This window comes from Hyaena hyaena, unplaced genomic scaffold (assembly GCF_003009895.1).
Source record: "Hyaena hyaena isolate Hyena2069 unplaced genomic scaffold, ASM300989v1 scaffold_61, whole genome shotgun sequence".
Lineage (NCBI taxonomy): Eukaryota > Metazoa > Chordata > Mammalia > Carnivora > Hyaenidae > Hyaena > Hyaena hyaena.
In genome coordinates, this window is record NW_024080693.1 from 1,043,620 (window position 1) to 1,064,451 (window position 20,832).

At 58.1% G+C, this 20,832-nt stretch overlaps 1 protein-coding gene across 2 annotated transcripts in view; it reads left to right on the plus strand.

Moving 5' to 3' along the window:
• Positions 1 to 20,832, plus strand: part of PEPD (peptidase D) — a 112,504-nt gene that overhangs the window by 78,314 nt on the left and 13,358 nt on the right. For both annotated transcript variants that reach the window (XM_039231950.1, XM_039231948.1), the window contains exons 10-11: positions 10,903 to 10,971; positions 12,553 to 12,630. In XM_039231950.1, coding sequence (XP_039087881.1) covers positions 10,903 to 10,971; positions 12,553 to 12,630 — 147 coding nt within the window. The remainder of the gene's footprint in view (positions 1 to 10,902; positions 10,972 to 12,552; positions 12,631 to 20,832) is intronic.

A 20,832-nucleotide genomic window follows, 5' to 3' on the forward strand; every position in this document is an offset into this window, starting at 1 on the left:
ACCCCAGGTGTTAAGGACAGAGGAACCCATTTGGCATTTGCCCTTGGGGTCGACACCGGCCCGGTGTCTGAGGCTGTTGAGCCAGGGACAGGAACAAGTCGGGGTACAGGAAAGACCGGGTTCTGTTTGAGTTCCTCCTACCAGCTGTTTTCCGAAGACCAGCAGGTGCTCTCTGGAGGCAGGAAGCTTCTGGACCAATATATTCCCACCCAGAACTAAAAACAGGCTTTTCTTCAAAGAAGCAGAATCTCCTAGCATCAGTCACGTGACACACTCACTCCATCTGCCAAATCCTAGTCTCAGTTGTAGTATTATTTGCTTAATAGTTTCTTTACTTTTTTTTTTTTAAATATCCTTTAAAAGAAGGCTTTATATCCCTGTCATGAGTAAAACTCAGTATAATTTGCCATAAATGGAGCAGAATACTTTAAAATAAATACCTAATGCATAAAACATGTTTATCAGTATCCCCCATAATGTCATCTCATGGACTTTTATCAGGCTTTGGGAAATACTAGCTCAAAGGAAGCCTCCCACCCCCATCATTCTTCCAGAAGGTGCCCCATGTGCCTGCTTCCTTCCCCTGCGCCTTCCTGGGGAGGGAAGGAGGGGGTGCAGACATCCCTTGGAAGGAGAGTAGCCTCTGGGTTATGTTGAACAAGGATTGTCTTCCTCTACCCCTTCCTGGTCATACGTTAAGCCTGCTTGGATGATTCCTAGCATGGCCTGGTGCATTTTTTCAAGGGGGAGTTTTCAGTTTGGGGCCAGGAAGGGTGTTATTGCTGACGTTGGCAAGGGCTGGTGGATTGGGTCAGATGTGAGCAGACGTTGATCCCAGATTAAGGCAGATTGTTAGCAGTTATACCTATAAATGTTTGCAAAGCTCTCCCGGGGCCTCCCAAAGCCGGGGCACTCTCACTTGTTCGAGAGTGTCAGCCCCAAAGGGGTCTGGATTCACAGATCTAGGATTTTCCCCTCGAGCCGTGTGCTGCAGGCTCTGGATTTTGTCTTCCTGTTCGTTGTCACATGCAGGGCGCCAGTCATTCCTGCCCTTGTGTGCGGCCCCTGCCCCAGCCGCCCTGCCCTTCTTCCAGGGGATCGTCCAAGAAGGCACGAGAGAGGGCCAGCACGGGCCAGCTGCTTGCTACATAGATGATGGTCAAAACCATTAGCTAGCATCCGTCACACACAAATCCCATAGGGTCAGTAAGGGAAACCTGACCATCCCGTTTCCCAAAACAGAAGCAAGCCATTCGGAAAGGAAGAAATACGAGGCCATGAACATGTAAACTTGCCACTTAATCAGTGAAAAGCAGAATACTTCTATGTTTTGTCCACCAGATTCACAGTGCAGTGGGCAGACAGGCCCCACGGGGCACTGCTCAGGATCCTGAAAATCCTTATGAACGCTTTGGGTTCTGTTTGGCAGAACGGGCCCTGAGCCTCCAAACGTGCCCGTGTAATTCTCCTTCTAGGAGTTTAGTCCAAAGACAGCGAAAGGCATATGGCCACGGGTGTCCATCGTAACACGGAGGTGGAAGCAACCCAGATATCCAACAGTGTGAAATTGGTTAAGTAAATTACAGGCTGTGGTACTGCCCACGCAGCCACGTACTATTCAGTCATGGAACAGGAACGTACTGAGAAGCTGCTGTGTGCCAGGCACTATCCTGGGCTCAGGTGGTACCAGAGTGGACGTGAAATAGACCCCCCAGCCTAACAGACGTGAGGATGGATGGATAAAAGTCAGATGGTGAGGGCTGCGGGGTTGGGAGTCCTTTATCCAGGAAGCTCAGGACAGGCATCCCTGAGAAGGAGACATTGGAGGAGAGGCCTGAAGGAGGGAACAAGCTATTGATCTGTGGGACAGACATTCCAGGCAGAGAGAATGAGGCTTATCTGGTGGCCCTGAGGTGGGAGCTTGCCCGGTGGTCCCAGGAACCACAAGGAGACAGACGGAGAAGATGAGAGGAGACCAGGAAGTGAGAGGGAGGTGGGCGGCTCCTGGGAAGCCAGGACTCCCTGAAGAAGGAGCCCTCTGTAGAGGACAAGGGCTGAAGCAAGGAGACCAGCTACACCACTGTCACCATCAACCTGTGAGAGAAGGAGGTGGCCCGCGCCAGCGTGAGTGGGGAGGAGTAGTCAGATTCCGGACAGAGGGACAGCTCTAAAAATAAAAATAGTATAGACACATATCTATTGACAGGAGAAAAGGTTCTTGCCTAGACTATCCCAGCCCTCATCCAGGACTGGGTGGGGCCAGTGTCAACTCTTCTGGGCCCGCGCACAGGTATGAAGTGGAAGAAGGTATAAGGCAGTGAATAAATCGATATAGCCACCTGGAGAGACCAGCGTTACCTGCTAACGCCGAGCCTGCACAGAATCCGGTGGCACAGCCTTTCCACCCTGGAATACGCTCGGTGGAGGTAGTGTGCACTGCCCCCTAAGACCAGACCAGAATGTCTGCAGTGGCACCGCTCATGATAGCTGCCGTCTGGAAACAGCCAGAATGTTCAGCAGTGGGGGAGCGGAACCAGTGGAATGCTACCAGCAACGAGAATGAATGACAAGTACCCACCACGTGGCATCACCTAGCAGGATGGGGAGCAGCGGCGGAGGCCAGACAGAGAGGCCACGTTGTCTGGTTCCACTTACATAAAGTTCAAAAACAGGCAGAACGAACCGGTGCTGTTGGAAGTCAGGCCACCCCTGGGAGGGAAGTCTGACTGGGAGGGGCCCTGGGGTGCTGGGCACATGGGATGGGTGTGCTTACAGGTCACTGTGCTGGGTCCCTATGCCTGTAGTCCTTTTCTTTTTCATTTTTTGTTTAGAGAGAGTGTGTGTGCAAGTAGGGAGAGGGGCAGAGGAGGAGGAGGAGGAGGGGGGAGAGAGAGAGAGAGAGAGAGAGAATGAATCTTAAGCAGGCTCCACACTCAGCACAAAGCTGGACGCAGGGCTCGATCCCACAATGTTGGGATCGTGACCAGAGCCAAAATCAAGAGTTGGACGTTCAACCAGCTGAGCCACTCAGGTGCCCTGAGTACGTGCCCTGTACGTATGTCAGATCAGATACAGTCCAAAAGTAGCTTTAAAAAGTTTTATTATTTTAGTATACAGTTATTTTTAAAAATCTGTGTTTAAGGGGCACCTGGGTGGTTTAGTCAGTTAAGTTAGTCCAACTCTTGATTTCGGCTCAGATCATGATCTCATAGTTTGTGAGTTCAAGGCCTGCAGCAGCGCAGAGTCTGCTTGGAATTCTCTCTCTCTCTCTCTCTCTCTCTCTCTCTCTCTCTCTCTCTGCCTCCCCTCCACTTGCACACACCGTCTTTCTTAATAATAAACTTTAAAAACATAAAATAAGGGGCACCTGGGTGGCTCAGCCAGTTAAGCATCCAACTTCAGTCAGGTCATGATCTTACAGTTTGTGAGTTCGAGCCTGCCTCAGGCTCTGTGCTGACAGCTCAGAGCCTGGAGCCTGCTTCAGATTCTGTGTCTCCTCTCTCTGCTCCTCCCCCACTCATGCTCTGTCTCTTTCTGTCTTTCAAAAATAAATAAATGTTAAAAATTTCTTTTAAACATAAAATTAAAAAAAATTTTAATCTGTGTTTATGCATTTAAAAAATGCCTGGAAGGATGTTCAACAAAATATAAGATGATGGGTGAGCTTTTTTTCTTTGTGCAGAGAATTTCTAAAATCTTTTCCATATATATATTTATGATTTGCATTTATTAACAGTCTGACGCGGCCAGGGCTTTATCCAGTAACAGATACCGAAGACCTCAGAAATGCAACCTAATCAAGTATGTCGAGAATAAAGAGGAATATTTGTTAATTGAATGTCATGTTATGTCCTCAGTTATGCTTAATACAAGATAGGCAATTTAGAATTCCCAATTATCCAATTAAAATGCTAATTATCTCGTACCTTGATAAGGCCGCTCTCAGGGAGAGAGTGAGTGGCTTCTCTCTGGTGCTCTTCGTCTTCTTGCCGTGACCCTGCTTTGCTGCTGCCCTTGCCTCTGGTTGGTGGATTCTTCCCTCGCGGAGCCTCTGCGTCCCGGGGGCCTCTCCTGCGCACCAGCTCCCGTGTCGCCCCTGGGGCACTGGCCCGGGATGGGGTGGGGCCCTGTGCGCACGTGTGAGGCCAGGGCCCCGGCAGGCATGGCAGGGCCCGTCCACCCGCAGTATATGCAGAGCGTGATGTGTTGCCCTGCCAAGGCCGGTGCCGCCCCGCGCGCCCACTGCTAACAGGCCTGAGGCTTTGGGTGCGTGGGGTCAGAAACCCCACAGAGGCTCCAGGCTCAAACACAGACTGGGGGGCTTCCCTGACCACAGCACGCCACATCTCTGAGCCACAGACTCTTCCACCCACAAAGTAGGAAAGTCGCTCCTTCCCACGAACGACTGTTGGAAACTGAAGGCTGCTGGGGACTGTTCGGTTTCTGTCCTGGGCTGTGGGAGGTCCTGGGTGGCAAGCTGTCCCTGTCCTCAGTCCAGGACCCAGGTGGGGCAGCGGGAGGGGGCTGGGGGAGCATCAGGCAGAAGGAGCTGCTGCTGATTCAGGAGACAGCCACCAGAGCCGTTACACATGGTCCGTGTCCCTGACGGTGCCAAGTCTCACAAGCTGTGCCGTCAGCTCTGGTTTTATTAATAATGCATGTCTGGGTTTAGTCCAAGGCTTGAAGGCAGCCCCTTCTTGGTGACAAACCGTGTGGATGCGACTTGCTCATTTGGAACAGCCTCGAGCCTCGGTGGTGGCTCCCTAGCTTGCCCTCTGTCTTCCCTGGGGTTCTGGGGAGGGAGACAGGCAGGGCAGCCTCTCGGTTAGCCACTGCCACGCCTGGAAGCCACCCCTCAGAAGGCCCACAGAGAAGGTTACGGAAGCTGGGATCTTCCGGGAATTTGGACTGTGCCCGGGATGGGTGGCGGGAGCCACGCTGCCTATGGCAGCAATTACAAGGGCAGGAGGGGCCCTGGGTGCATTCTTATGGCATCTGATCACCTCCTAGAGTGATCTGAACAGCATCCCCCTTCCCGAAAAATTCAGAATCCATGTGGTCTGTGCTTCTGGTTTTCCCCAGAAAGCCGTTCCCATCCTGTGACCCCCGGTATAAACCTCTCCTCTGGGTCTGGATCCTCTCTGGCTGCTCCCTCTACTTGGAGAAACCAGGGAAGCACTCCAATGGCCTACGCCTCCGGGTGGCTGTCAGGACGCCTCTCTGCGGTACGGTGCTTTCCTCTCTGTCAAGAAGTTTCTTTTAGCGAGTAGCTAGGGCTTCAAAAGGCAGTATCACGTTCATTACATAGTTGTGGTCATTTATACCCCTAAAATGAGAGTAATTAGAACAAACGTGAATGAAAAGGAATCAGCGCTGTGATCACGGCACAGAACATAGCCCCCTCCCTCCTCTCTCTTCTTTTTTTTTTTTTTTTAGAGAGAGAGAGAGACAGCGTGAACAGGGGAGGGTCAGAGAGAGAGGGAGTCACAGACTGAAACAGGCTCCAGGCTCTGAGCTGGCAGTCAGCACAGAGCCCGACGCGGGGCTCAAACCCACGAACCACGAGATCATGACCTAAGCGAAAGTCGGATGCTTAACCGAATAAGCCACCCAGGCGTCCCCCTCCTCTCTCTTCTTACCCGTCGAGGCCCTGGTGCTTCCCCGAGGAGGGGAGTCTTCGGGATGTGTGAGCAGGACAGAGGCCGCCAAGACGCCCCGTGTCAGGGGAAGCGCCGTGTTCATGTCAGTCCTGGAGGTGCTGCACGTGTCCAGCTGCATGGGGGGGCAGGAGGGCGCCGGTGTCCGGCTGCAAAGGGGTTCTGTTTGGCTTTAAAGGAGTATTCAAGAGACTGTCCGAGCCCAGCCTCTTTTCCTTCAGCCACAGGTCCGTGCTGTGCACACTCTCTTGGAGGCCCCTGAACCATGACACCAGTGACAGCTGATGTGTCCTGTACATAGGGTTTGGTGTGTGCCGAGCACTGTTACATGTACTTTATATATGTAATGTCACCTAAGTGATACAACAGCTCTGTGGGAAGTACTCTTAGCCTATTTTACAGCTGAGGAAACTGAGTCCCGGAACGGCCACACAGCTGGTAAGTGGCAGAGCTAGGATTTGGCTTCAATGCCGGTACCGAACCATGCCCCTGGAGGCACGTGGCCCAGAGCAAGGACTGTGGGGCATAGACAGGGTGGGGAACCCACAGGCCTGAGCAAGCGGGGGGCTGTGGTGAGGAGCCTGCCTGTGCCTGGAGAGACTGAATGAAGTTCACAGCGGGTGTGGGCTGCAGCCCGCATTCAGCCCGGAGTGCCTCGTCCCGCACTCAGTCACCCTGTGTCCCTACTGCCCACTCTCCTGGGCCCGCAGCTCGGCGCACTGGCCTGGCCCACCCTGCCCAGCCTCCCTTCCGCTCTCCTGCTCCTGGCCCGGCCCCCTGGGAATTGACGTGGAGCAGGGCCCTGCAGGGGAGGGGGCTGACGCGGCCCCTGCCGACCTCCCCGGCTGGCCGGCCTGCTGGTGCTCACGCTTGTGCTGAGAGCTCGCTGCCCGGGGTAGCCCTTCCGCCATGATCGTGGGCAGCTCGTGCATTTTTACTGGGCTCTGGCCGTCTCCTCATCAGGCGACAAACCTCAGAGGGCAGGAGCTGGGCCGCGTGCCCAGGAAGGCTCCCTGGGCTGGTTTGCAGGCCCCGGCGGACACCCACGGTGCTGTCCCTGGAAACACCGCTCCTGCGGATCTGGCCTCAGCATCTGCCCTCCCTGTCCCATTCATCACTCCGGGCACTGACAGACGGGCATGCCCCTCTGTGCTGCGGTGGCTCCATCCGCCTCGTTTTTCACAGCACAGACTCTCCCAGGTTACTGAAACGTTCTCGTAGATGCTGGGACCCAAAGCATTTTCCACTCGTGTCTGGCTTGGGAGGAGTTTATAGCAAGGAGTATGAATTTATAGTTTGAGGACTGGCTGTGCTGGGGAAGCTCCAGGGGCCACAGAGCAGGAGATGCATGTGAGACTGCTGCTTCCCTCTGCTCCTCGGGAAGCCCCTCCTGCTGGGGGGGAGGGGGACAGGCAGTGGCAGGCAGGCCACGTACCCGGTGCCCAGTCGGGTGCTCTGTGCAGGTGGGGCGGCAGGGAGCAGGGCGGCCAGGGCCCCCAGAACACTGGGACACACGGCGAGCCACAGACAAGTGGGCAGAGGTGATCTCCGGGCCTCAAGCACCGCTGCCTGGGCTCTTGCCCCCGTCTCCTTATGGACAGACCGGCCATCTCCAGAAGTTCCACCGTGGCTCTTCCTGAGACCCACCCTTCTGTTTGCTCCGTGTTCAGGCGTCGGTTGTTTTACACGGTGCGTACGGGCTCCACCTGACAGCTCTGTTAGCAGAAGCCCTTGGGGGTCTCAGCTGGCTGCTGCTGTGTCTGACAACCCTTGTGGACTATTCTCAGGTTGCGAGTTCATCCTCAGTGGGGGGGGGGGGGGGGAATGGGTGTGTATGTGCATGCGCGTGTGTCCAGGTGCACACAGACCCTGGCTGGCCTGGGTCCAGGGTGTGACCGCCCAGTTGGCGCTGCATCGGCCCTTGCCAGGTGCTCCAGGCGGCACCAGTCAGGAATGTAGTTTTCTGCTAATTTCTTGGCTTGGGGGGCAGGGGCGGGGCTGGTTTCCCAAACCAGGAACCTGAACCCCATGGAAGACAGACCTCCACTATGAATTCCGAGGGGGGGCACGTATTTTATTTTATTCCCGGAGCCCAGGCAGGGTCCCTGATTGCCTGCTATGACACTGGCGGGTTTTCTCCAAGCCTGCCCTTCACTGAGGGTACATCCCTACCCGGGCACAGCCGCGCGTGGGGGTGGGGTCTCCGTTCCGTTCAGCTGCTGTTTGTGTCCCTGAGGCCTTGTCACCGTCCCCACACAGCAGCGCAAAGCCGAGGCCTCTACCTTCCCGAGACTGACAGCTCCTCTCCTTCTAGCCCCGCCTTCCGTCCTGTCCTAGAACATGGCTCTGCCTATTGTCTTTCGCGTAGCACCTCTGAGTGTGGGAGAAGGATTTCCGGCTGCGGACTCTGCTGTCATCTCCTGTGGCTGTAGAGGGCTAACTGGTAGCTTATGGCCGAATTTGGCAGTAGACTTGCATCAGTCGGTAGTTAGGCTCCTATGGTTTCAAGTCACCTCGACCCTCAACCAGTTCATGGTTTGCCATATTTTTTGTAAGCTTCTAGCAACATCTTTCGTAATTTCCCATCTATTACCGCCTTGGTCCGTGAGCTGTGCCCTGGGAACAGGTGGCTTTGTTGTGGTTTGTCATCATGGCTGATGCTTACCGAGCTCCATGGGAACTTCATGTCACCCACGTGGCCCCAGTTTGGAGCACCCACTGCTCACCCCCTGCCCCTTGAAAATCAGAAATATGTCAGACTCACATCTCTCCACAAGCGCCCTGAGCTATTGCACTTGTTCCAGAACTTGGACACCAACATCCCAGGGAGAGAGGGACCTCCGGGGTGTGGGACCTGTTGCCTTCACCTGTTATTGTCACCAGTGGGTCCTCATGTCATGTCAGAAAAGTTCATTTAAACCAAAATTAGATGCTGAAGTCCAACTTGAAGAACTTCAAATCATTTCCAGCTACGGTGACTTTTCAGCTTGCGGCTGTTCTCTCACTGCTGCTTGGGGTTGTCCATATGTCCAGAAACGGCCCAGTGCTGGCTGCAACCTATAGGTGAAAACTGGGTCAGCCGTTGCTTCGTTGGGTGCTTCTGTAAGCTGTGCCTTCTACCCGGAAGTCCTTCCTTCAGTGGAAGCCAAGGCGTGCGATGAAGGCTGCTTCCACTGCAGGGAAAGGCAGGCCGCCGAGCCTGACTGTAGGGGATGGAGACCGGCCACCCACCCCGCGTCCTCAGGCTGCCACACAACATTCCCGTTTATTCACCTGTGCACGCAGGCTGCACAGCCGTCCTCTGCCTGTCCTTCCTGATGCTGGCGGCTCCCACAGCCTGCACTTGTTTGTCTGTCCCCTGGCCCAGGAGAGGCCCGCTGTCCCCATCACCTGGAGAATGGCCACGCAGCCCTGAAGTCTGCTTCTGGCCAGGTGCGGTCGTGTCTTCTGAAGTTGAGGGAGTGCTGCAGCTCCGTGACGGGTCCGGCCTTGTGCGCTCGCCATGGGCTCGCAGTGTGGAGGCCTGGCGTCCGAGGCCCCGTGTCTAGGCCGGGAGCAGAGGTGGTGCGCGGCTGGTATCCACGGCTGCCCAGTGCAGGAAGGCCTGCCCCGTGAGGAACAGGCCACGCTCGGGGCCGTGCCGCCCCCGTGGTCTCCAGGACAGAGGTGGAAGTCAGTGGCGGCCCCCGGAGCCCCCAGAGTGCTTCCTCTGTGAACAAGGGGCACTGATAAGGGGGCGCGTGTGCCCTTCCTTCCCTCCCCGGCGGTTCCTGAGATCCTTTGTGTTGAGGAAATAGTTCACTCACAGATACCCAATTATCCCGGGAGGTTTGTAAAGCAAGTCTGAAAGCCGCTTGAATGTGGCAGAACTGCTCCTGCATGACAACTACTTAATACCCAATCATAACAATTATGCATAATTGGTGTTTACAGTGCCTGGAAGATTAGACTCCTCCATACAGACGTTCCTCCAAAACAGGCCTAGAACGTGCAGGGCGGGATTGCTGCTTAGCGTGCCCACAGGCGGCCTTGGTGTGCCGAGGACGGGGACAGCGGCGCAGCCCCACGCTTGGCCTCCTGCCCTGGTGGTCGGTGGGTGGGGTGGGTCGGTGGGTGGGGTGGGCCCCCCCGGGACCTGCTTCTCTGCCAGGCCTACTGGAGGGCTGGGCCTGAGGAAGGGGGTGAGGGCTGGAGAGGCCGAGCTCTTTGAGCACAGAGTCCCATGCCATGACGAGCCCCTGCCCCAGGTCCTGGGGCTTATGGTGGGGGTAGGGGCAGGCTCGTAGCCTCCCCAGAGCTCTTGGCAGTATGGCCCCCAGGGGTTCATTACTCCTAATGTGGTGTTGATGTGGCTGGTCTGGTCCAACAGCCCCTGCAGTCGTCCCCAGGCTCTGCCTCTCCGGTGGGGGCCAGGGGGATGGGGGCAGGGCCCAGACCTTTGCCAAGGGTAGCTTACCCTCTGATCTTTGTTACCCTCCTGGGCTTTCAGGGGTCTGCAGACGTCCTGCACACCCGGAGGCCTCCCCAGGCTCTGGCTCTGGGCTCAGCCTGGGGGCTGGCTGCCCCCTCTAGGGTCTCATCTTTCCCTCCAGACTTTGTTTCTGGCCTCCCGTGCCCAGGCTGGGAGCTGGTTTAAGGGGCGAGCCCGTTTGCTGCTTGGCCTGAGGAAGGGAAGCAGGGCCTGTCCTTAGACCCTGCCCCTCTCCATCCCCTCTGCCTGCAACCAGAGGCGGCGCTTCCCTGCTCTGCCTGCGCGAGGGCCTGCCCCTCAGTCGTGTCCTCCAGGCCAGGGCCCGCGGCTCCTGCTGTCTTTGCCCTGTGCCCCTCCCCAGGGTCAGGCCCAGCGCCGTCTGAGTCCAGCTTGGGGCCTGGAGAGTTCCTGTCCCTCCCTGGCTGTGTGTCCCGCCCCTCCTGGTGGGGTAGGTTGTGGCCGCTGGACCTGGGAGTCACGGGAGACCCTCTAGCCCCGCAGAAACCGCGGAGGCCCCGCCCCAGCCTGTCTTCCCAGTGGGCCCAGGAGGCTGGGTGGCTTCTCCAGTTTTGCCCCCTGTCCTCACTGGCCTCTGTGCTTTTGTGGCTGGTGGGCAACCTGGGCTCTAGGCTATGAGCCTCGTGGACCCATCCAGGCAGGGTCTCTCAGGCCTTCCTGCGGGCGCAGCCAAGCAGGCTTGGGCTGAGGGTTTCCTGGGGCAGGGGCCGTGCACGCTCCGGCCCCCGCACCCTGACTCCCCTCCTTCTCCTGCAGCCTCTTCGAACACTACTGCTACTCCCGGGGCGGCATGCGCCACAGCTCCTACACCTGCATCTGCGGCAGGTAAGTGGGAACGAGGCGGGGAGGAGGTCGTGAGCGGCGAGGGGACCTGCTGCCCCCTGAGCTTAGACACACCTGTGCCCACACGAGTGCCCACTTACACTTGGAGACTGTTCTCCCCTGAGGCCCCCAGCCGGGGCGGCCCCCTCACTGCCGTGCCCCTCCTGGCCTCCCCTAGGGTGGCCGCTCCCCTGGGGCTGCTGGCTGGCCTTCCTCGCCCCGCCCCCTCCACAGGGCCAGGACGTGACTTTATACTGTGGTGGCTTTTGTGTGCAGCAGAGGTGGAAGGAGCTCTGTCAGGGCGGGAGGCCGTGTGTGTGTGTGTGTGTGTGTGTGTGTGTGTTCCCATGCGTCAGTGTGGCTTTGTAGGGAACATCACCACTGTGGATGGTCTGGGTCTCTGTGGTAGGGGATGTCACTCTAGGTATCTCTGCGTGTGGCACATTGTGGCTGCGGCAGGGGGCTCTGAGTCTCTGCGTGTGTCACCTGCACGGTGGCTGGAGGCATTGGGTACAAGTGACCATGAGTATGGGGCGGCTCATGGCTGTACATGTACTATTTTTATATATATTTTTTAATGTTTATTTTTGAGAAAGAGACAGAGCGTAAGCAGGGGAGGGGCAGAGAGAGAGAGAGAGAGAGAGAGAGACAGAATCGGAAGAGGCTCCAGGCTCTGAGCTAGCTGTCAACACAGAGCCTGATGCAGGGCTCGAACTTACAAACCGCGAGATCATGACCTGAGCCGAAGTCAGATGCTTAACCGACTGAGCCACCCAGGCACCCCGAGTGTGCACTGTTGTGTGTCTGTGCGATTGCACGTGTCACTCTAGGTGTGTCTTTGAGGGGCACGTCCTGGCTGTGGGTGGCCCCTCGTCTCCCAGGCTCGCCCCAGCCAGTCTCTCCCCGCTCTGCCCCCTGGGCCAGGGGGTCTGGCCTCTGCCCAGCCAGGATGGAGCCAGCAGCTCTGCTGATGTGCACGTCCTCAGCACATGAATAATACATGTGAACATCTCAGTCTTTGGAAATGTTCTTCTCTGGTGGATAGAGAGAAAAATCATTATTTCTACTTTTATGATTCCTGAGATTCCCGAACAGGGCCATAAATATTACACCCAGGTGGGTTTTTTTTTCCTTTGGACAGACTTAAAAGCCCTTTTTTTCTTAAAGGCATCGCTCATTAGGGAAGCAGTCTTGAGCAGAGAGGCCAGGCTTGCAACGTGGCGGCCCTGACACAGCCTCCCTGCTCCCTCCTCCAGGAAAAGAGGGCTTCCTCGGGCTCCCTTCCCTGGGCCTCAGACCCTTGTCCCCCAACCTGTCCCACATCCCCAGCCCCAAGGGCGCCTGCCTGACCGAGCAGCACTCACCCAGGAAAGCCCTGCAGGTGACAACGCTGTGAACCGTGAGCCCAGGGGCCAGCCACCAGCTGGATGGTCACAGGTGCCGGGACCAGCTTGCTCCCCGCCACCACCTCAGACGGTGGGCCTGCTGGAGGGTGGATGGCACTGCCCACGGGGCATGGTGAGGGGCCAGCTCTGGGATCTGCTGGCTGAGGATGGGCTGCTGACTTCCCCCGTTGCCCTGCAGTGGTGAGAATTCGGCCGTGCTGCACTATGGACATGCCGGGGCCCCCAACGACCGGACCATCCAGGATGGAGACATGTGGTGAGTAAGGTAGCCCTGCCCTGGCTCTGCACGTGACCCACAGGGCTGCAGCGGAACTCCACCTCAGGAGTGACACACGGGAACCTCTCGGTGCCCCCCTGAGAGGGCTGAGCACAGTGAGGCCCCCAGGCCTGCTCTGGGCCCAGACTTCTTTTGCCAGGTGCCTTCTCTCCATCGTCAGGGAAGCACTGAGAAATGGTGCGGGGGGCCCCCCTGCCCCGCACCCACCACACTCACACCTCTGTCTCGGTACCAGGAGGGTGGGCACCTGGTCTGGATCAGGGAAGATCCAGAGGGAGCCTCCCCCGCACTGAATCCTGCCAGCCTCTGCCATCTGTAAATGGCCATTAACGCAGGAGGTCAGAGGCAGTGCTTGACCTTCAAGACTGTTTGCAGGACTTTTCTGAGCATTGCTTAAGGTGCTCCCAGCACCACCTGGAGCCCTGACTAAGCAGGTGTGGGTGGGATCTGCAGCGCGCCCCCCCCCCCTCCAATGGACTCGTCCCTGCTGGCAGAATTACACACCTTGCTCATGAGCCTGGATCGCTGGGCTCACGCTGAGCATATGCCGCGTGGCTCCAGGCAGCTGTTCCAGGCCTCGGGAGGGCCCTGTGGGCACCTTGCTGACCTGGACCAGCTCTCTCTCCAACTCACAGGTGCTGGGCACTCCCTGCTTCTCCTCTCCAGCGCCCGACATCAGGCAGGGTCAGCCCCGGCTGCCGCAGGGCTACTGAGAACCAGCCAGAGGCTGTGAACCCCACGGGCCACCCTGTCTTAGCCTTTAGCCACCTTGCTGCAGTCAGCGACACGTGGGCAGGGTGGGGGGCATGCACTGTCCCTCCAGGTTCTCTGGTGCCATAGCCTCTTGGTAGCCGGGCACCTGAGCAAGATTCCCAGGAGCCTGTTTCCAGGTGGGCTCCTGCTGCTTCTTGGGGCATGGGCGTTGCCCTGCTCGGCTCAGTTCCCAAGCTGGAGCGCCAGCTGTGCCTGGCCTTGCCCTGCAGCAGGGTGGAGGGGAGCCTGCACACCGCAGTCCCTGGCCCACATCTGCGGGGGGGGCACGAACCATGTTCTGAGCTGTCACTGCTATGTGTTTGCGGAAGCGCACCCGACCCCAGCTTGCCCTTGCCGCAGGCACACCAGGCCCCGTGGCTAGCTTGCCCGGGTCAGCAGCCAGACGGGATGTCCCAGCTAGGGCCACTGTTGGCAAGGGCCCAGCTCAGCCTTCTGGGAGGAAACAGAGCCACTTAGTTTCCTCCCAGAGCCTCAGTTTACTTTTCTGTTAGCGGAGGTGGCACGCACCTATCAAGACTGCATGGAGGGGTGGAAGAGAGGTGTCAGAACGCAAGTGCTCAGCTCATATGCCCTTTCCCAGGGGCCTGGGCCAGCAGGGCGGGGATGACAACATACAAAGGGGGGACCCCCGAAGTGGCCACACCCTCCCTGGAGCATCTCATGTAGTTCTTGGCATAGGGGCCAAGGGCATGCAGACACCTTGACGGGAGCCTCCCCAGTGCCTGGCACCAGGGACACCTCCTCAGGTAGATTTTCTCCCCGCCGTGTCCCACTGCCCTTCGCCATGCGTAGGTGAGGTCACGGAGACACAGGGAGGGTCCAGATGCAGAGCCAGAGGGATTTGGGGAGGGAGTTGGCTGCTTCAGACTTGGCTCAGCCGGAGACCAAGGAAAGAGAGGGGAGGGCCCTGCCCTCCGGGCCATGGCTGAGCCACTCGCAGCCCCAAAGAAACCACCTGGCATCCCCACAGACTCTGGCCTCCTTCAGCATTTCCTAATGCTCTTTGTGCAGCCCATTCTGGCTGGGCCTGGTGGCCAGGGTGTGGGAATCTGTCCCTGAGCAGAGGCAGAGACCTAGCCGCACCAGCAGGTTTCAGCTGTCACTGGGCCAGCTCTGGCCTGCCGGAGGGCCCCGTGGCAGCACCATGTGGCCGTGAGTTTTTCTCCTCTGTGAGCTGGGCATACCCCAGAGGAAGTGAGGAAGTGTCTGCTTCTCTGCTGTCCTCTATATGTGCCCCCAGTACAATCCTCACCCCAGGAGAGGCTGGTCACAGCTGTGCGCCTGGGGTGGCCACAGCTGGGGGGGCCCACCTGACCGGGGCGCAGCATGGATCAGGTTTCCACGTGGCCCAGATGTGGCCTTGGCCCGCGTGGGAGCACCCAGCACCTGCGTCTCCCTCTTGCAGCTCAGACAGGAGTGATCCAGGAATCCCACGGATGTTAGTGCCAAGTCCAAATTGGTGATTTTATTTTTCTTGCACTAACTTTGAAATGTAGCCAGTAGAATAATTATGAGTTTATTATAGTCAATTTATTATGCAGCATTTAGAACAACATGTTTTGTTGATTACTGCTACTGCCAGATTGCTGGCGGCGTTTGTAATCCATTGTTTTATTGAAATTGATCTGCCGAGCGCCTACTGTGTTCGGTAAATAATAAATCACTCTGTTATCCCAACATAAAAGCCACGATACTTCATCATAAGGTATGAAACCAAAATATGAGCACAGCACAGAGTTTTTCCTGAAGGAGTGCTATTCCAGGTGCCAACTGGGTGGCACACTCTGGCTCCCAGTCCCCTGAGGTCAGGTGAAAATGCCCCAGAGATATCTGGACGTTTAGTGAGGGGCTGTTTGGGAGCAGAGTTGGTCTGGGGCAGTCAGGCTCTACTGGTAAAGGTGGGTGCGGGGGCTGAGGTGGTCCCCTCTCCCCTTTGCATCCCTCTCCTTGAAGTCCCACACGTGCCCCCGCACCCCTGCGGGGAGCCTCATTGCCCGGGCTATGTGATGACGCCCCCACCCTCCCCCTCCCCAGCTGAGTGGCTGGTATCCTGAGCCTCAGCTTCGCCATTAGCCCTGGGTGATAAGAGCACCTAGCTCTGGGAGGATTCAGTGAGAATACACAGTGGCGAGTGGAGACTCTGGCACAGCGTGGCCTTGGCAGGTGGGAGCTGCGATGGGGGCCATCCTCAGAGCCAGCAGGCTGGGGCTTGTATCCGTGCGCGGGGCCCTGAGGCCCACCTTCCGGCATCTGGTTCCGTGACAGACTGCGGTGAGAGCCACCGGCAGAGCCTGAACCAGATAGCTCTCAAGTCCCAAGTCCTGTTGTGTGTTTTCAGCCTCAGCTGAAACCCAGCCTTGAGGCACGTGCTAAGTGGAGTGTGAAGGCGGCCGCCCGTGCCTCTGTCCCTCTAGTACCAGCACCTCCCCGGGAGCTGGGCCATCACCACTATTGGCCCTCGTCATCCCCCTATGAACTGGGACTTGTAGGTTAGGTGGGCTGGTTCTCCCTCCACATCAGCCTTGTCACCCAGAGCTGAGAAGTGGGGACCCGCCAGCTCCCAGGGCCCCTTCCCATTTCTCTCTGCTGGGATGCTGTCCTGCTTGCTCTGCATGACCTTGACATGACTTCAGATCGCTGGGGCCCTTGCACTCAGCTCACTCAGAGCCCTGAGGCCTCTTGTGGGACCTCCTGGGGTTTTGCCCCAGGCTCAGAGCCCTTTCACCAGGAACCCCATCTCCCGGTTACTGTCCTAGAGAAGCCATTAGTTGCTTTGTTTTGGAGTTTGAGGCAAGTGGCAGACCCTGTAAAACAGGGTGGCAGGAGGGTGGTGAGCTTGCTAGTGAATGCTCTTCACATGCTCACACAAGGGGTGGTGGCTTCTGTCATTGGATACCCGTCCTGGGCGGGAGTCCCAGAAGACCCCTCCTCCCCAAACCAGCCCCTGCCAGTGGGTGTGAGCACAGATGTGAGGACACACGTAGCTCCCGTGCACTGCCCTGGCTTCCCAGAACCAGCCTGGGCTTTGGAAACCAAAGTCCCCAAAGTGGATGGAGGTGCCGAGGGGCTAGTGTGCCGCCCGTGAGCCACCAGGGAACACCGCTGTCCATGTCTGAGCCCACTGGGAAGTGGTACACCCGGGCTGGGTGCTCTCTTGTGCTGGACTCCTGGGTCTGGCAGCCCTCCCGCCTCCCCTGGGCCCCTCAGCAGGAGGGGGCTGGGCTGTGCCTCCAGTGGGTGCTGATTTGGGAAACGTCAGGGACACCCCTCCCCAACTGCTGCCTCTCTCCCCCACCATCTGATCAGGGAGCGGAGGAGTGGTCCCTGAGGTAGCATGCCCTGTGTTCCCTCCCAGAACCTTCTAGAACACCTGAGGATGCCCAGGCCTAGGTGACCCGGCTACAAGCAGCCCAGCCTGGGTGCTGAGCTGGACCTCCCAGCACTGGCCAGAAGAGGGCAGCGTTGTCTCAGGATGTGTGGGCGGGCCGTCTGCCGCTTCTCCCTTGTGGAGAGGCCCGGGCAGGCCCCATGCTGTGTCCCCTCTCCCTCTCTCCTCTCCTTTCCTGTCAGGACACAGGGCCTCTACTTCTCATCACCCTGATAATGGTCAGCCCAAAGCCCGGGTCTTTCTTGCCTTGCCCTGCTGACCAGCTGTGGGGACACAGCACACAGTGACCAAAGCCCCGCTTCTCTTTGCCTGGAGAAACAAGGGTTTTCCTCACAGGGAAGCCCCCGGAGACCTCTGACCTGTTGCTGGCGTGCCGGTGGCTCATGCTCCTGCTGCCCGTGTCACAGCCCCAAGCTGCCCGTCCTTTCCTTCCGCAGCTGAGGGGACTGGCCCGTGAGGGGCCGCTGCCCCGGCTGGCTCTTTCCCTACCTGGCCGCCCTTCCCTGCCACTAGCGCCATTGCCGCCAACTCCTTCCTGTCCTTGTGTCATTCCGGTCAGTCCCGCAGGTTTGATTTGGGCTGGACATGAAACCGCCTGGGGAAGTGACCCTACCTCGCTCCCTCCATCCCGGGCCACGTGCCATGAGCAGCAGCCTGTGGCTCCATGGAACGCCCTGCAGGCTGCGGGGGAGGGCCTGGCCCCTCTCCCAGGGCCCCAGCAGCCCCCTTGGCGTCCGCAGGCTGTGGCAGGAGGGGTGTGTCTGTGCCTGGGGGCTTCTCTCCAGCTGGTGGAGGGTGTGGGCTGAGGGGGCCTCTAGGCCCCACTTGTGCTGGTGCCCGGTGCCCTGGCTGTCCTCACAGAACAAGTGTCACCTCTGGGGCCTGCTCCCTGGCGCCAGGCCCAGCCCAGACCCCCCTCCCCTTGCCGTCTGCCCACAGAAGCACTTGATTTTCACCCAGCAGCCCCCTCCTGAGTTTTCGACAGTCTTATGGATGTGCCCAGGCCTCGGGGCAAGAGAACGCTGTCAGGAGGGCACAGGCCCTGCTCGCCTGGACAGCCAGTCCGGTGGCCGTAGCCTTCAGCCTTTCCCCCAGTTACATATACCCTTGACATTCTAACCCAGTCCCAGATTATAACCAGATCCCCCTACTGCATGCTTTTTGTCTGTTTACTTCTTTGACATTCTGGCCTGTGCCCCACTCCGTTGGCTTCACCACCCACAGCTTGAAACGCACGGGCCCAGACAGCCTGGGTGCTCACAGACACCGTGTCATGGGACACGGTTCACTGAAAAAGTGAAATGAAGCATGTGCTGTGCTCGTGACGCCGACTCAGCCCCTCCCTGGCGGAGGCCGCTGCCCCGACACCCAGGCCTCGTCCACGGTGCTGCGGTGGTGGCGGGGGCTTGGGTGGGCACTGCCCCAACCGCACACCAGGTGGGGTGCCATGCAGTGTCCTTCCTGGGGACTCAGCCCCTCGCCGGTGCTCCGCTTCTCCCATGCCATCTGTAGAACGGGAACAGTTCACTTCAGATGCCCAGCATGCCCCCAGCCCATGCCTGCTTTTGTTACCGGGTTACCAGGAGTCACCAGCTCTGGGTTCCTGGGGGCTGGTTGCTTGGGCCACTTTCCTGTCCCCGTGGGCCCCATGGGAGCGGCTGCCGTGTGGCTAAGGTGTGGAGCAGGGATGCCCGGAAGGTTCTGGGAAGAGGTCTGCCTGATGAGTCAGTCCACGGCCTCCAAGTGATGGCCTCTGCCCCACTGGCCCATGAGGGCCGTGGCACTCCATGGAAGGCTGGGCTAGGGGCGGGCAGGCAGCCGGTGTGCTTCATCTGGAGGGGCTGCTGCTGGAGTATGCCAGCGGGGAAGCGACCAGTCCATCTTCCTCTCTGGCGCTGAGGTCTGGAGGGAAGCAGGAGTTTCCTGCTTCTCAGAAATCCCCTGGCCTCCCCTGGAACGCAGGCCGGGGCAACTGCAAATTGGGATCTGAAATGCTCCTGCCGTTGCATAGAGGCCTGCGTGCAGGCATAGTGCCGGTCCTGTCTGAGAGGTAGCCGAGGGCTAGGCCGCAGCTCGGGAGATGAAAGCGGAGTGTAGACAGCCTTGTCCATGCGCGGCAGTGTTTCCCCAAAATGCTTCCCAAGCCTCTCTCGCTGGCCGAACCATCTCAGAGACCTTCTGCCTATGGGCCCGCCAGTCCCCGCTGTGGGGCCAGGGGAGCTGAGGTGGGGGCTTGGGGACAGTCTGGTGGAGCCATGGTGGCAGGTAGCCCGGGCATGAGGCTGCCGGGGAGGAGCCAAGGGTGGACAGAACCTCTCATCCTGGCCAGAAATAGAACGAGATAAACACATGTGAGGGAAGAGACGCCAGTGTATTGCTTGGAGATGTGTAATATCTCCCCAGATGTCTTAGATTATTATACACATTCACTCAGCCAAAGATGGTAGCGGCCCTAGTGGGTGTCCCCAGGCAGCCGAGAGGAGGGAGCCTGAAGCGCTCGGTGGAGCCAAAGTATGACCGAATTCCCCACTGCCGCTTTGCCGCTCAGAGGGTGGAGGAAATGGACACAGAGGAGCTGGAGGGAGATGATTTATGAAAGAGATAGCTTTCGTCCCTGGATTCCAGAGCGGCTTGAATGTGAATAACTTATGTGTGTAGGAACTCGGAGGGGGATTTAAAAAAAAAAAAAAAGGGAGGGGGCAGAGAAAGATAGGGAACTGAGAACACGAAAATAGACTCCAGCCCCGTGCCCCGAGCGTCGCTGGGCAGGATGGAGCTGGCCGACTGGGCGTACACTTCCTTCTACACTAAGCAGACGGTTTTTAAACAAAAACTACAAGCAAAGTCTTCTAGAATCTGAACAGTAAGACCAGGCTGGCTGAGGGGCTCCCAGCACCCACTGTCCCACGTTCTCGCTGTGTTCTTGAGGAGAGTTTTGGGAAAACGTGGTCAGGAGCCTTGTCTGCCAAGGAGAAGCGGCTTGTTTTCACTGCTCTAGATGACTCCAGTGTTCCGTGCGCTTTTGTGGGCTTCCTCGTTTTTTAAATAGTTCAATTTCTGTTTTTGTTTGAGACCAGACAGGCCAATAGAGCCCTCTGCTCAGGGGCGCTGCCAATGTGGGCGCCCCCAGGAGTTTGTGTCCCCCAAGCTCCCAGCTCTGTCCTGTCTGCTCAGACCATTCCTGGACATTCTGAATCCATAAACCACACACCGTTTTCCTCTCTGGCCTCTAAGGGACCCAAATGAAAATGCTCTGCTTCCCCGGTGAAATTGGACCGCGGCCACACAGACCTGCTCCCCGTGCCCCCCTTCACGCCGGCCCTAAGGGGACACAAACCTGCCGCCGTGGAGGTGTCCCCATCTTAAAGGAAGCACAGCTGAGGCCCCGAGGCCCAGTGCTAGAGCCGGAACAGGAGAGCCCATCGCTGGGCTCTGAGCTTCTGACCCCAACACGGGGCTTTGCTGGACCAGTGTTCAGAGCCTCACTTTCCCATCAAGATAGGGCTGAGCCATGCTGTCCCCCAGCCAGCTCTGGGAGGGGAGGGTGCCCCCGGCAGGAGTAAAGCTACAGGCAGCTGGTGGCCCAAACACCCTTCTGCATCTGGAGCCTCCCGGGGAGCAGATGCCTGGGTGTGTCTGCTCAAGGCCTTTCTGTTTTGTCTCATGTCACCTCTGCTGAGGCCCAGGTCCCCCTGTCAGCCTGCCCCAGGCAGGGTCGGCGGGAGTCTACGACTTTGACCCAGCCTGAAGTTCCTGTGCCATGCTGGTTGGGGCTCCCCCCACCCCCAGAGAATCACCTGAGGTGTTATCTCCTGCTTTTTGCAGTGTTGACAGTTTATGGTGTTTTGCAATCGGAAAAAGACAGGAGATGAAAAAGTGCCCGGCTGGGGACTTTGGATTCCAGCAAAGTGTCCTAGGATCCTGAGCATTCAGGTTTTTCCTCTAAAAATCTATTTCTTTGGAGTAGCTGGGGCTGCCTGGCCAGCCACATGGCCCATCTCCCGGCTCCACGAGCAGGG